The sequence below is a fragment of the Pleuronectes platessa genome, chromosome 4 (assembly GCF_947347685.1).
Source record: "Pleuronectes platessa chromosome 4, fPlePla1.1, whole genome shotgun sequence".
Classification (NCBI taxonomy): domain Eukaryota; kingdom Metazoa; phylum Chordata; class Actinopteri; order Pleuronectiformes; family Pleuronectidae; genus Pleuronectes; species Pleuronectes platessa.
Genome location: NC_070629.1, coordinates 23,391,845 through 23,405,902, shown reverse-complemented (window position 1 = coordinate 23,405,902; position 14,058 = coordinate 23,391,845). Strand labels below are relative to the sequence as shown.

The 14,058-nt window shown below is 42.4% G+C and overlaps 1 protein-coding gene across 3 annotated transcripts; it reads right to left on the bottom strand.

Annotated features, from left to right (window-relative positions):
- Window positions 1-152: 152 nt before the first annotated feature.
- On the bottom strand, window positions 153-12,940 carry ark2cb (arkadia (RNF111) C-terminal like ring finger ubiquitin ligase 2Cb). Of its 3 annotated transcripts, XM_053420811.1 has the most exons (9): window positions 12,749-12,890; window positions 9,084-9,163; window positions 8,629-8,959; window positions 8,361-8,489; window positions 7,725-7,854; window positions 7,430-7,534; window positions 6,977-7,072; window positions 6,305-6,408; window positions 153-3,921 (listed from the first exon to the last, which is right to left on the bottom strand). In XM_053420811.1, the coding sequence occupies exons 3-9, from the start codon at window positions 8,859-8,861 to the stop codon at window positions 3,804-3,806; spliced, it is 915 nt and encodes a 304-aa protein (XP_053276786.1). In that variant the 5' UTR covers window positions 8,862-8,959; window positions 9,084-9,163; window positions 12,749-12,890; the 3' UTR covers window positions 153-3,803. The 3 variants fall into 3 exon arrangements, 2 of the variants coding, with proteins under 2 accessions (XP_053276786.1, XP_053276785.1); XM_053420810.1 differs by lacking the exon at window positions 9,084-9,163 and having other exon boundaries at window positions 12,749-12,940; XR_008338315.1 differs by lacking the exons at window positions 153-3,921; window positions 6,305-6,408; window positions 6,977-7,072; ... (3 more) ...; window positions 8,629-8,959; window positions 9,084-9,163 and adding an exon at window positions 10,473-11,816.
- Window positions 12,941-14,058: the final 1,118 nt, after the last annotated feature.

Sequence of the window (14,058 nt, the reverse complement as noted above, 5' to 3'; positions counted from 1 at the left end):
AGGATCCTTTAGATTTTACATAGATGTGACATTGATATTTTGTGAGAAGGACGCTGTGTCTCAATTATTTCAAGCAAAAGATTGATTCATTTTAATTGATTAATTGCATTTAAATGATTAGACCAGGATGACAAATAAAACCACACACTAGATTAGTCGTCAGCATTTTAGGCAGTTTATTTGAAAAACACATACAAAAAGATCATATACAAGACAATAAATAAAAAAGAGACAGAACAGTTTGGGTTAAGCTATGCAACTTTTTGCATCATCATTAGTAATAAATACAGTACAAAATCCACCCAGAGTGAATCTAAAGATTTTCCACAATATTCACTGATCATGTTATTCTTCATTATGATTTAGCTATTGCTTTCATATTATTGATACATACTTCTACTTTTCTATAAAATACTCAAGATCATAAAACATTGCGCGGTTACAGCAAAACAGCAGTGTGTTGTACAAAGATGGCCACTTCCCTTTTTCACTGGCAGGTTAATAATCGACAATTTTTTCAGCAGCAAAGAAACATCTGAAATATTCAAGAAGGTACAGCATCATATTAAACACATCTACAGAGCTACTCCCACATACACATAGGAAAACCTGAGAAGGACATGCATTAAAAAGCTTGTGCTTTAAGTTCTACTGTTCATTCCGGTTCATCAGCTTGAGTTAATACTATGGCTACTGTCCAGTTCGCTCTGGAGTTATGGGGGTACACTGTGGAGGGCGTTGGGTAAGGCCAGTGAGAGCACGAAATGAAAGAAGAAGAATAGTAAGACCAGCCAGCGTCATTCCAATCCGATACACGTTATAATAATTTGCAGGATTAGTATTAGTATTTTTTATAAGAAATGCACACCGAAAACGTAGTTAGCTTATTATACCCAGGTGTGAAACACGCTATCTATATTGTATAACCACAGCACACCAGAAGTTTGCTCAATAAGATCAATGGCTCAAGTTAGCATGTTACATACTTCCAAAAACCCACACAAAGCAACTGCCAGCGATACAGAAGAACGAATAATACAGCTCGTTATGTGGGTCCTAAACAATAAGCACTAAACTGAGATCCAGATATGATTGAATATTGTGAACGTGAATGTAATAATACAAATAAACAAAACAATGAAATGTTCAAATAAGGACCGATTATGGGAAACAAAGCGCTATCATACGAGAAGAGCAAGCAAACTGTGGAGCCGCACTAAGACAAAGGAGCTGTACCCCGTCATCTGCTTTGAATCAAAGCAGATGACGATGTTTAAATGATAAAAATAAATCATTCAGACATAAAAAAAAATCACGAGATGACATGAATGGAATGTAATCCAGATCAACAGCACCATGCTGGCTAGTAAATGTGTCGGGAAACTCTCCCCCCAGGTCAATTTTTCAACAATTTTCTTTTTTTTCCTCCTTTGAAAAAGAAAACACAGACGGCATGCAAAAGCATCCCCACCGACCAATGCATAATGAGGTATTCTTTTTTTTATATTTTGTGTTATTTTAAATAAATATATTGATTAAATTGCAAAGTTATGAGATAGAGACATTAAATATTCCACCACAATAGCTAGCTAGCTACAGTTAGTAATAAATAATGATTGTTAAATACTTAAGGCATCTTTAATCACAGCATTCTATGTGAACTAGCGAACCTCCATTTTTCATCCATCTGTAGTTTTTTGGATGGAGGTCTCATACAAAAAGGAAAGAAAAATAAAGCAACACAAACAGTCAAGTTACCCTCCGATAATACACAAGGAAGCATGAAAATACTTGAAACTGAGAAGAAACACAAACTCTAGGACAAGAAGAACCCACGTCACCAAACCAAAAAATCAGGCAACTCCATATTATAGTGCATTTACAAAACACAAGCTACATTAGAACAACAATAAATATGTTTTTGCAGCATTGCAGCCTTTTCTTCACTATGGTGAAAATGGACAAGGACTCGGCATATTAGTACCATGTCCAAATTGGCATGTGAGCAAAAAGAATACAGGTAATAAGAAAAAACAAATAAAGAAATGGCAAAAAAAAAAAAAAAAAAACTCAAATCGACACTTGAAATAAAAAACTAATGTTAAGAACAATTGTTTGGTATTTTTCAAATGGATGGCTTTTTCTCCCTTTCACCCTCCTTCAAGTGGACAACGCCGACATGGTTCATGCATGATATAGAGAAAACGGCTTCTATCACCGAACATATCACAGTTGTTCTAGCGTACGCGACTACAATGGGAGAGGGGGGGCTGTCATACACATTCTAGCACATATCACAGGCAAACTAGTTTGTATTTTTCCCTGTAACACCAGACACAGTCTTTTTATTAAACAGTGGGAGCAACTTAGATTTGAAATGAAAAGGAGCCGATACACAACAGAGGCAATACGCCCGCATATAAGAAATCACATGTGCTTGTTCGATAGGCAATAAGGTTCCGGTAAAAGGTGACACAAATGTCTGATTTTATTCACTCTGATGGCAAGACTCAGGCACTGCATCCTCAAGCCCATGCCGGCCTCTCATGACCACGATCATGCCGTGAGCAAGGCAACACAGAGGAGTTGCTGTTAGACACGGACCCGCCGAGCAGCTCTTTGAATCCTAATCGCAGACACTAGGAGAGAAATGCTACGTTTGTCCGAGATCTGTGTCTAAGGGCAACTTTGGTCGGGGGAGAGGGGAGAGGGAGGGGAAGGGTGGGGATTGGGGTGGGGTGCATTCTCGTTCCTCCTCTATGAATGAGTGGGATCGTCAGAGTCATAGTATACGCGTCACATGCACAGACACAGTCCCTGTTTCTACTGCTCCACAATATTAACGACACAGCCCAAGCCTGCCAGACAGCATGCACATCCGAGGCCCCCGCTCTAGATTATAGAGGCCCCGACTACGACACTACACAGATCACTGGAAGCCATGCCTGCAGTTAGCGGGGTTCAGCATCAAACTCTGATGGCGTCCACCAACCGTTCATCCAAAACCGCGTTGGACGAGAACCGAGGGATTTTTTGGCCTTTTTACACAACTAGCTCTTCCTGTCGTTGCCTATGATTGAACGCGCCGCGTGTTCTCGCCGTCAGAGCTGTATTCACCCTCTCTGTTCTGTAGGTTTTATTTTTGCACACACATATTTCTCAAAAGGCTTTTTGCTTGCTACACAACACTGTTACTCTGTAAATACTTATTCAGTACTATACTCCATTACACCACAAGCATTCGGCTACAAGAGTTCACACCAAACAACCTCATGCTAATCATTTGATAATATTCTGTACAGATGTGCTGAGGGCTTGGGCAGAGTGCAGCTTAAAGGATTTTTCACAGGCCTGGGGGGGGGGGGTTTAGATGCTGTGGCAGAGACATGGCCTTAATACACCACACTGAGCTGGGGAGGTTGGTGGTCAGTGTCCTCTCTCTCTCTCTCTGTCTCTGTCTCTGTGTGTGTGGCTGTATGGAGAAATGTACACAGGGTGCACTGACAGACTCGTGTGAAGCCTCAGCACATCTGTCCATACGTGTCCGCTGCTACGTTTACATCCAGCTAAGTTCCATTCAACCAACCTTCCAGCCGCCGATCTGTGCGTCAACCCCCTGTCCCTCGTTGTGTTGTGGGTGAGTGTGCTTTGTTGATCCCTCTGTCACGGCCGTCTCAGGAGGCGGGCTCGTGGAGTGATGCAGAGGGGGAGGAGGGGTGTTTGGCAGAGCTTTTCCCCCCAGACGGGAGGCAATGGAGAATTCACAAGACCAGATCCGAAGCTGCGGGAGTCGACAGGAGTCATCAACTGTCGGGGGTCAGCTGGGTCTCAATGTCTACTCTGCAGATGGGGCATTTCCTGCTGGTGGCCAGCCACTGGTCCACACACGCCTGGTGGAAGAGGTGCATGCAGGGTAATCTCCTGCGGACACAGAGGATTAAAAAACATGTAATTAATTTTGTATGAACCATAGAAACAACTTTTAGCTGCTGCCTGCTTTATATTTGAGTTTCCAGTATCTGAAATTTCTTGGACAAACCAGCAAAGATATTTTTTCTTACGATTTCTCAGTTTTTTTTATTATTTATAGTTATAGCAAAATTGTATGCGTATTTTTTATATTTATGTCAGAGATTGAGCGTCACCTCTTTGTTCATAGAGAGTGAAAACTGCGAAAATGGTTCTGATAGTTATACACTATAAACACTGTTATAAATAACATAACTAAGAACTGTTCTAACAGCTGGATGTTAGGTGGCTACTCAAGTCAAGTTAAGTTAAAAAGCACATGCAAACTGCCGTAAAATAAAATAACAGAGAAATAAAATATAACATGGTGAGAGCCAAGCTGTAGCCTTGAACTGGTTGAGGAGCGTGTGATTTAATGGCTCCTGTCGTGGTAAGTCTCCAGGTTGTGTCGGGAATAGACCCAGATGTCTGCCTGTGGTTCACATTTGGCATCAGACTGCGTCTCAAGTGACCTCTTGTGATCACGTTTCGCTTCACAGCTCACATCTGATTTTATCTGTGGGGAAACTGTGACTGCTGCTTAAAAACGCACACCTCGACTTGACAATACCGTTAGCAAGGGAATTCCGAAGTCTACTTAATGAGGACTCCACATATTGGTGCTCTAGGAACATGTTTGCATTCATTCTACGGTGATCGGAGACTGTCTGTTGTTAAAAATAGCTTTAATCAACCAGTAAGAACAAAAATGTCCAAATAAAAGGTCAAGAGTTATAAAATATCTCAGATGTCCCTAATGAGAATTGTCTTTTCTTTTCCTATCATGTCACTCTGAGTTCAGATTACCCTGAAAGCATCACAGGACACATCACAGGCCTGGTTCAAGTTACTTTATAAATCAACTTGTTTTAACTTCACACACATTCTATATTTTCTCTTTGGTGAGTGTGTGTCCTGAATGCAATAATAATCACCTAATATTTGTGTCCAAAGACATGAGCTCTTCATACATTCACTTATTTAAATTCTAAGTTTAAAACAGGCACGATTACTGAATGATCGGGAGACCGGAGAGTTTATGGATTCAGAACGTAACTGAATAAATATATTCTACAAGCTCATAATTAGAAATGCAGCTTTCCTCTGAACAGGACCCAACTCTTAAAAATATCACGGGACTAGAAACACCCAAAGCTGGAAAGGATTTCACCTACTTTATTAATTCATGACTGTTTTTTTCTCTCAGAAAATAAAAAAATAACTTGCTCGGCCACTTTGCCAGTTTGACAGATCACAACACTGGACACACATCATAAGGTTCGTGAAATGCGAATGTTGTCTTCAGAGAGTTTTTTTTTTTAAGATGAGGTTCTGGAAGAAATCCTCTGAGAAGATTTTTGGACCTGATGCTTTGAAATGACTTGGCAGAAACAATTTATGTTTACGAAGTGAGTGTGTGTTTGTGTACGTGGAGCTTTTCCCAAACAACCTAAAGAGTAACAACACTGTGTATCAACGACTGCATTGTGCATAGTTCCCAAACTGAGCAAATGAGACACTGCTTTATCTCTATCTTTTCACGCTAATCTAAAAACTCACCACGCAAAAGAACATAAAGAGGATGATCTAGTGATTACCCACAACCCGATCTCTGAAATAACACGGCAGTTCATCCAAATGTTTTCAGGACATTCGGCTAAACAACACAACCTGCCAACGTCATGGTGGACGAAAAGTCAGGGAGGTCTAGAGGATTACTCATCTGGAAACCCTATATATATGTGTATCTGTACCGGATACGAGGGCAATCCATTTAACAGTTTCAAGATATTTAAATAAAATCCCAAAATAGAAATAAAAAGTCTGGATGGCTACAGGGTACAAGCATTTTCCTATGGAGCCAAGGGCTGGACGATATAACGGTAAAGATAATTATCACGAAATAACCTTTCCTCGTTAGAAATAGAGACATGGTCGATACAACGTGAATAGAAGTCATTCCATCCACGTTTTGACAGAAAACACAAACAGCCAATGATAATGAGAACAGCATAACCAATCATGTGGCTGAAATAGAGTTACAGCCACGCACACAACTGACTGTGGGAGTAATAGACGAATTATTAAATAAAGTGGGAAGAAATCTGGATCAACCCATTTATCTGGACCCAGGCCAAAAGTTAATGGGTTCTTCCTGAGGTCATTCTCCACCCTTCCACAACAAAACAGAGGAAACACATCACCCAGCCCACGACAAATGATAAGTACAACTATTAGGCTCACATTTGCATAACCCCCCCTATTGAAAAATTAACAGACAAATGTGCAGTTGTACCTGACGTCCTCTGCCTCCTCCAGCATCGACAGACAGATGGTGCACTTCTCATCTGTGTCCAGCTCCTCATCCTCCAGACACATCTTCAGGTCCTGGGGTATTCTCTGCACCGAGCAAAGCAAACAGACGTCAGTTATCACAGTGTGTCGTGCAGCTGCGTGCTATGTTTTTGCCATAGGTGGATATGAGTGGGCCAGGAATCGAGGAAAGGAGTCCCCTGGTCATGCTTCTCAGAGAGAGAGACAATAAGACATCAGATGGAAAAGGCTCAATTACTTCCCCCCCCACTCACAGCGCACTAAATGATCTGAGAACTCCTCCCAGAGAATTTGGGTCATATTCAGTGCTGACGCTTCTTTAAATTCATTCCACGCACATATCTGCAGACAACTGCATGAGTCATCGCTCGCCTCGAATTGTGCATGCTGCAGACCTGTCTCACTAATCTGCCAACGGAAATGAGTTTGACCTTTGAACTGCAGCGAGACTCCTGATCCCCTCCCAAACCCTCGTCTTCACTCCATGATCCTCTCCACCCAGTGCTGACCTTTTACATTCCTGTCTTTTCTCTTGGTTTAATTTATTTCTCGTCCAATTCTTCCTCTCTATCGCTCCATATCAAGTCGGTCTTCCTCTCAGCGTGAAGGTATTATACCGGGGGGTCTAATTTACCTTTTTGTACTTATGGGGGAAAGTGAATCTCTCTATGGTCGTCTGGACCGCTCCACGATTGACACTGCCCAGCCGGTCCTCCAGCTGCAGAAGCTCCTAAAAAAGGAGACCATTTGTGAATGTCTTGTTCTAATTCTGACTAAAAGTGCAAATGCCTGCAGAGTGAAACAGAATTGGCATTTGCAATCAAACATGTGAATATATTGATATAAGTTAGTGGTTCAAGGATCCGGAGAGTGCCTCTTAGAAAATAAAAGCATCTTGTTCAAATGAAAACAAATGTCATGAAATTGAAGACAGCTGGACCATTAAAGGCATCTGGAACACAGAGTAGCTGGAAACAAGACAATCAGTTACACACTCAAGCCTGTCCAGCACATTAGTCACAAGGACCGCGGTGATAAATTAATGTTGACTGGTGCGTCTGCTGCGGAGCGGAAGGATAGCACAAACCTCGTAGCTCTCTCTAACGGCAGACGCGTGGCGGGAGGGGTTGAGGCTCTGCAGAGCCAGCAAGTGCAGCTGGGGATATGGGTAGTTTCTGATCTCATGGACAACCTGGGAGATGACAGATAAAAGAAGCTTGTGTCAGCTCTGCAGCATTAATCAGGAAGGAGAAACAAAGAAAAACCCACAGGATAACGGGTCATCCCCGGTTGCTGGGTATCGAGATTGATCTCAGACAACCGCAGGAGAGTCGGTGCGAGTTCACCGAGGCGAGCGGGACTGATTGGAAGAGGAGGCTCACCACTTGCGTTGAGGCATTGTTTCTAGGGAAGTGGTGCATCCTAGGAGAGGTCAGGTAGTGCTGATAGTGCTGTGGCAGTGGATGGATGTGATACTGGTGGGGCGGCAGTCCAGCATCGACACTTAGATCCCTGCACAGAAACCCAAAACCAAGTCAGTCATTTACACACTAGTCACTATTTACCGCTGATTGACAAACAGTCATTTGTTAGCAGAGCAGCAGCAACCACAGTATTACTCAGCCTACTGTGATTTACATGGAAGGGTTGTGGAGTTAAATCTGAATCTTTCATACAAATTCTTCTAAATTCTAACTAAATTTACATTTATTAGTGTATATTTCCGAATTTAGTGTCTAATAAGAGTTGATTAGCTTTGGGCTCTTTTTCAACTTGGTATTAAACCCGTTTAGTGACGGCAGGTGATGGTGCAGTCATACCAAAGCAAAATGAAAGAAAAACATATCTTGCCCAAATTAAATCAGCAGTGTGAAAGTATGAATTAGTATTAAATTACTTGGTGTAATTAAATAAGAATTCTATCTGAAATTACACCATGTTTTTCTAACAGAATAAAAACAAATAGCTGTTTGCCACTGTGGCGCTATGTTCAGTGTTATCCATGGTATTCTTCTTACCAGTCTGTGCCCTCGGCCAGGTAACGGGGCTGCTGCACCACCGGCTGAGGGGGCACATGAAGAGGCGGAGCAAACTCGTACCCAGGCCGTAATCTGTGGGGCTGGTGAGGAACTCTCTCTGGGGTACGTCTACCGACAAAAATAACCAAGTGTTTGAAGATATCTTTTTGATTTACCCCAAGGAAACAGTAAATATATGAAGCTACGCAACTGATCCACTCGAACCAACACTTGTACAGTAAATTCCCCTAACAACCTGTGTGGATACCTGGAGGGTGGCAGGATGTGTCGGTGCTGGGCCTCAAGGATCTGCTGCTGGAGGAGGTATTGCTGGTGTAATGCCTGAGGTAGGAAGGGAGGGGCGGAGATGTCCTGGAACTGGGGGGTGGGCAGGGAATTAAGGGACGGGTGGAGCTGAGGGCCATGCTGGTGGCCGGGAGGGGCCAAGTGGGGGTTAATGCCTGACTGTGGCTGCCCTGGGTGGGGCATGGGGAAGTCCATGGTCAGCGGGGCCTGAGGACCTAACTGGAAGTGCCGGCAAGAGGTAGCATGGCTGTGCTGCTGCTGCTGTTGTTGCTGTTGCCGGTTGAAATGGGATCCTGTGGAGGATAAGGAGAAGTTGTCAGGCACCCGAGGGGAAGAGATTAGCTGGAATTAATTGTGGGTGAAATGTGGTGTCACTGTGTGTGTGATATAGCATGTTAATGAAGCCCTACCTCTTACCTAGGGTGAAAAATACTTCTGTGGGGGTGGGAAAATGATGGTTACCACAAGTACCATGAGCATGACAACCATTCTCGGTCCTGCACACACAACGTGAGCTTTTCATTTTCTTTAATTGCATTTCCGACCTCTGGAGTGACTCCTGGTCTTCTGAGTCACAGACTAGCGGACTGGATCAGAACAGATGAAATCTACCAGATCTTCAACGCAGCTCAGTTCTTATCATTTCTGCAGCCGAGTGTTGGTCAATGCTCTCCTGCAAGTTAACCTTCAGTACCTACTATTTACTTTACATTAAACTGTTTAGATGCCAAGTTTCTATCTATTCAACATTAAAGACGTATTCCTTCATTCTTAAAGAGGAAACCGGGCAATACAATCAAACTGTTCAACGTGTTTCAGTAAAAAAAAAAAAAAAATCGACCGTCTCTTTGTGCCTTACACTTACAGTAAAGCTCAACAAGTTCTTCTGCCATATGAACATTCAGGATCTAGAGGAAATAGCTGGAATGCTTTTTTACTCCCTCCAACCACAGCTATTTGGCAACAGCGCCGAACAGACGGCTGTCAAGACTCAACAGGGAGAAATGGACAGGCTAGCTTGTGCTGTGGTGCAATGTGGTATTAATGCTGTGCTTCGGCTGAAACAGACTGTTTTGATTATGGAAGGCCTGAGACACTATAGTAACAAATTTAACTTTGATTAGAAACCTTTAAGGAAACCCCGGCCAAAAAAAGAGCCATAGCGGGCCTCCAGCGGAGCAGGATTCAACCCAACTGTGCTCTGCTAAGTCCATTTGGCAGAAAGTGAAGCAGTGAATTTTACAGAAACCTGCCAGTTAAGAGATTAAAATTGTGCAAGACGCTAAATTCCAGTACGGTTTGAGTTTAATCTGCCTTGACAGTGTAAAACACATGACGAATTTTGATGTAAACAGTGGAATTTTCTTTTTTTTCTCTTCTAAAAATCATGAGGAAATAGGCAGTCTACATTGCATTTACTTTGAGTACGCTTGAGAAAGGCAGTATGAGTTCAAAAACACGCCCACGAGAGGTAAGCCGTGCAGCTTTCCGTCAAAATGTACGGGTTAAAAAGGAGGTCGCCGGTGTGAAGCCGGGCCGACATCGGATGACCTTGCTGCCGTGGGTCAAAGGCTCTCATCTAGACTTTAAAATATAGCACACTGCGTTTTCAAGCATCTCAGTGAAGAACGATCACCATGAATGACAGCAGATAGACTCATTCAGGCCCTGTGATGGAGGAAGCGTGGAAATCGTCTATCTTTGTCACAGCGGGAGAAGAGGTGGGTGGGGGGGTGGAGAGGGGGCAGGTTGGGACACGGGAGAGGGAGGACAATAAATGGAAATCAGCAAGAAGCACACTGAAGGTTAGGAAAAACACTATATTCTTTATTGAAAAATATTAGTATATGTGGATTTTGTGTTTTCTTTCCTGTTTTTTGCTTATAATAATAGTATAATTTCATGCAACAAAAATAAACAACATAGACTGAAGGCAAGGCCCACCATGCTCCATATAGGGTTAAAAAGAACAAAAGCGGCATCCAATGAGCAGACGTGTTGGCTACAGCACATGATTCCAGTACAGCAGGGTACATCTTTACTACAGAAAGATTACATTGGATTTTCACTAGTCAATGTAGAAAAACAAAAACCAAAAAGTATGAATCATAAAATGTGATCATGCATTGAAAGTACTATTACCAGAACAAAAGGTAAAGAGAGACCACAACCAAACAATAAAAGACGTTATTACTAATAGAGGATCTCTGTTTGTTTTTTTAGCAGTGCAGGAAAATAGGCATCCCTGTGAAATGGATAGCATTTTGGCCGTATGTTAGTGGGGGAAAATAAGGAAGTGATGAACCACCAGTGAGCATGTTTTGATTGCTTGAATGTTTAGTTTCATTTGCCCAGTAGACGGCAAAACAGCCCTGACAATTCAGTGTGATTCGAAGCTTGAAATTTGCAAAGGGAACGAAAAGGATTACACAAAAATGGAGACAGTTATGGCAGGTTGTTGTGTGCAGGTGCAGTGTACCTTTAAAGTCATTGCAAGTGATCACGTCACAGCGTTTGCTGCAATGTTTTGACAACAACAAACATGGCATGCATGTGGGTTCAAATTTGCATGCGCTGTTTTCTTTTTTTTCCAAATTAGAGGGTCTTCTTTTATTTACTTTTTTTTTTAATTACGTACATTGCACCTTGTGTGAAGAGAAAGGAGGATGAGCCGAATTCTGGTGTTCAACGATGCAGTGCAGTGTTTGAGATCATGCAAAATGTATCCACTTTACAGGAATTTACAGCATGTTGTCTATCAAGACTGGATGGGAGGTACACAATGACATTCAACTGATATCTAAAAAAAAAAAAAAAAATGTTAACTCAGTGCTACAGCAATTTGACAAGAAAAAGGACAAAAAAGGTGCTCTGGTCTAGGTGTTAGCTATTGTTTTAGCTCAACATGGAAAGTCTATGGCTGAGTACATCTGGGGAGGGAGGGAGGGGGAGTGCTTTGTATTTTTTTTTGTGAATACCAATGTCGTCTTCTGATGGAAAGAGGAAATGAAGAAGGGATTCACAATACAGCTAAATGCAGAGAACAGGCAGAGGCCACGCCACACCACACAGCAGCAGATGATCATTAGCTACACAATGGGGGGGACGACAAAGATCTGATAAATGCAGAATGTAGAGCCAGCCTCCATACTATGAAACAGGGAAATAAGAACAGAAATAAAAGCACAATGAAATCACTGAGGCCACTGTTATGAAATTAATGTTACACTGTAGCTTTATCAATTGTTTTATTTGGTTTACTTGTTTTTGTTGTTGTTGCTGCTGCAATTTTTGCCAGCTCCAAACAAACAGCTGCTGAATTGCCAATTAGCAAACAAAAAGGAAAAGAGGGCGAGTGATGCTTTGATGGATCGGGAGGGTTCCACGCTTCCCCGGGGCTAATTGACCCGTCTACCGGGGGAGTCTACGGGCCGGTCGACGCGGAGAAAAGCCGAGTGAAACCCCGGTGCGAGGAGAGAAAGAGGGAGAAACGAGCGAGCGATAGCAGGAGCAGATGATCTTCAAATGACATCATCCGCGCTCAGATAAGCTGACTGGCTGGAGAGGCTACGTCTATTTTGCGGTATTTTTTTCCAAGGCAAATACGGCTGGAGGGGGTTGGAGGTTACAGCCGTGCACCGTGATGTGAATTAGAACAAACACAAATAAAACGCGTCTCGAGTTGATATCTGTTTTTTGTTTTGAGGGAAGGATGGGTGGATGGGTGGGGGGGTGGTGGGAGGATTTGACCGCATGTGTGAATCCTTTGTGAGGGATGTTTCCGCTCCAAGACATAGCCTTAGCCAAGGAGCCAGTTAGCTTACCCTTTAGCGGCGGTTTAGCTCGTTAATTAGCCGCGATCGCACAACATAAACTCGACGGCTCGGTAGTTCGCGTTAATCTCAAATCAACACGGGCTAAATAGAAGTCACGTTCGCGAATCACCCGACCGCTATTTTCGAGCTAGCTAACGCGAGCTAGCCAAGCGGCTAAGCTCCGGCTAGCTAGCCAGGGCAGCTGCAGTGAATATTAAGATAAACAGGGCACATGTTTTGGGATCGATATGAATATTTATACCGTACCTCTGTTTCTTACGGAGCCGAATACGGGTAGAACCAGGTATCCGACATGCACTAACACCATCCTGGGATCCGTATCTCAAGGTTCCGCTGGGTTATTCGGAGAGACAGAGAAGTATGAGCCCATGCGGATCTACATTCAGGCGGCTGCTTGTTGCTGGAGGACCGAGCGGATCGACTGTCTGACTCTGACAAAAGCAGACGTGTCGTGTCCTGTCCCCGGCGGTAGGGGGCGATGCTGCGACGCTGCGAGGCTCCACACTGACCTCGAAGAACAATGGAGTCACCGTGAAAAGTTGTCTTGTGTTTTGATTTTTAAATGCTTTGGTGAGGATTGAGAAGTGATCACATGCAAAAAGTCTGATTAGTTGTTATTGACGTTTTGACATTTGAGCAGCTCAAGTTCAGTCAATGTCATTTAGCAACAAAGGTTATTGAAAATCTCAGAGGTCACGACAAACTGCAAATCCAAATTATTAAACTTTCAGGCATCAACAAACCTCATTTAGAGGCTTATCTGCTGCAATAGAAGCAACATCAATCAATCAATCATCTATAAAAAAATATTTATAGAGCCCAAATTCACAAATCACAATTTGTCTCATAGGACTTAACAAGGTGCGACATCGTGTGTTCCATCCCATTAACAAGACTAAGGAAAAATTACCAAAATAGCCGGGAGGGGGGGGGGGACATAGAGACCTCAGAGAGAGACTCATGTGACGATCCCTCTCCCAGGACAAACAGAAGTGCAATAGAAACCATGTGAAAATGAACAAATCAACAAAAATAACAGTATTTACAACATTGATGAGAATAAACAGTTTGTAGTATAATGGAGACGCGTTTGATATTTTGCCTACTCATTCATATTACTATTCATTATAACATAAATTGGGTATCTGTAAAAGGGTCGATCAATCTAGCCGCTTATACATTTATTGTCTGCTGCTTATGTGGCCCCAGGTCAGCCCTGTAACGGTTCATTTAATTAATGTTGTTAGAAAGAATACAGCTGGGAAGGAGTTAGAAAGATGGACATGATGGAAATGTAAAAATGTAAATAAATTAATGCACTAGCTTAATTATTCTATACCGTTTAATTTGTTATCATTCATATGGATTTCCATTATATCGTTTGTGCTTTTGTTGGTATAACAGTAGATGCTTTGTGTGTGGTGTAAAAGGGACCTAAATTAAATTAATATTATGTTTTTGAGGTGAAATGGAATTAAAGCAAACATTTTAAATATGACAGTTAGTAAAAAGCAAAAACAAACATGAATTTACAAACTCGGCAGTACAATTTATAT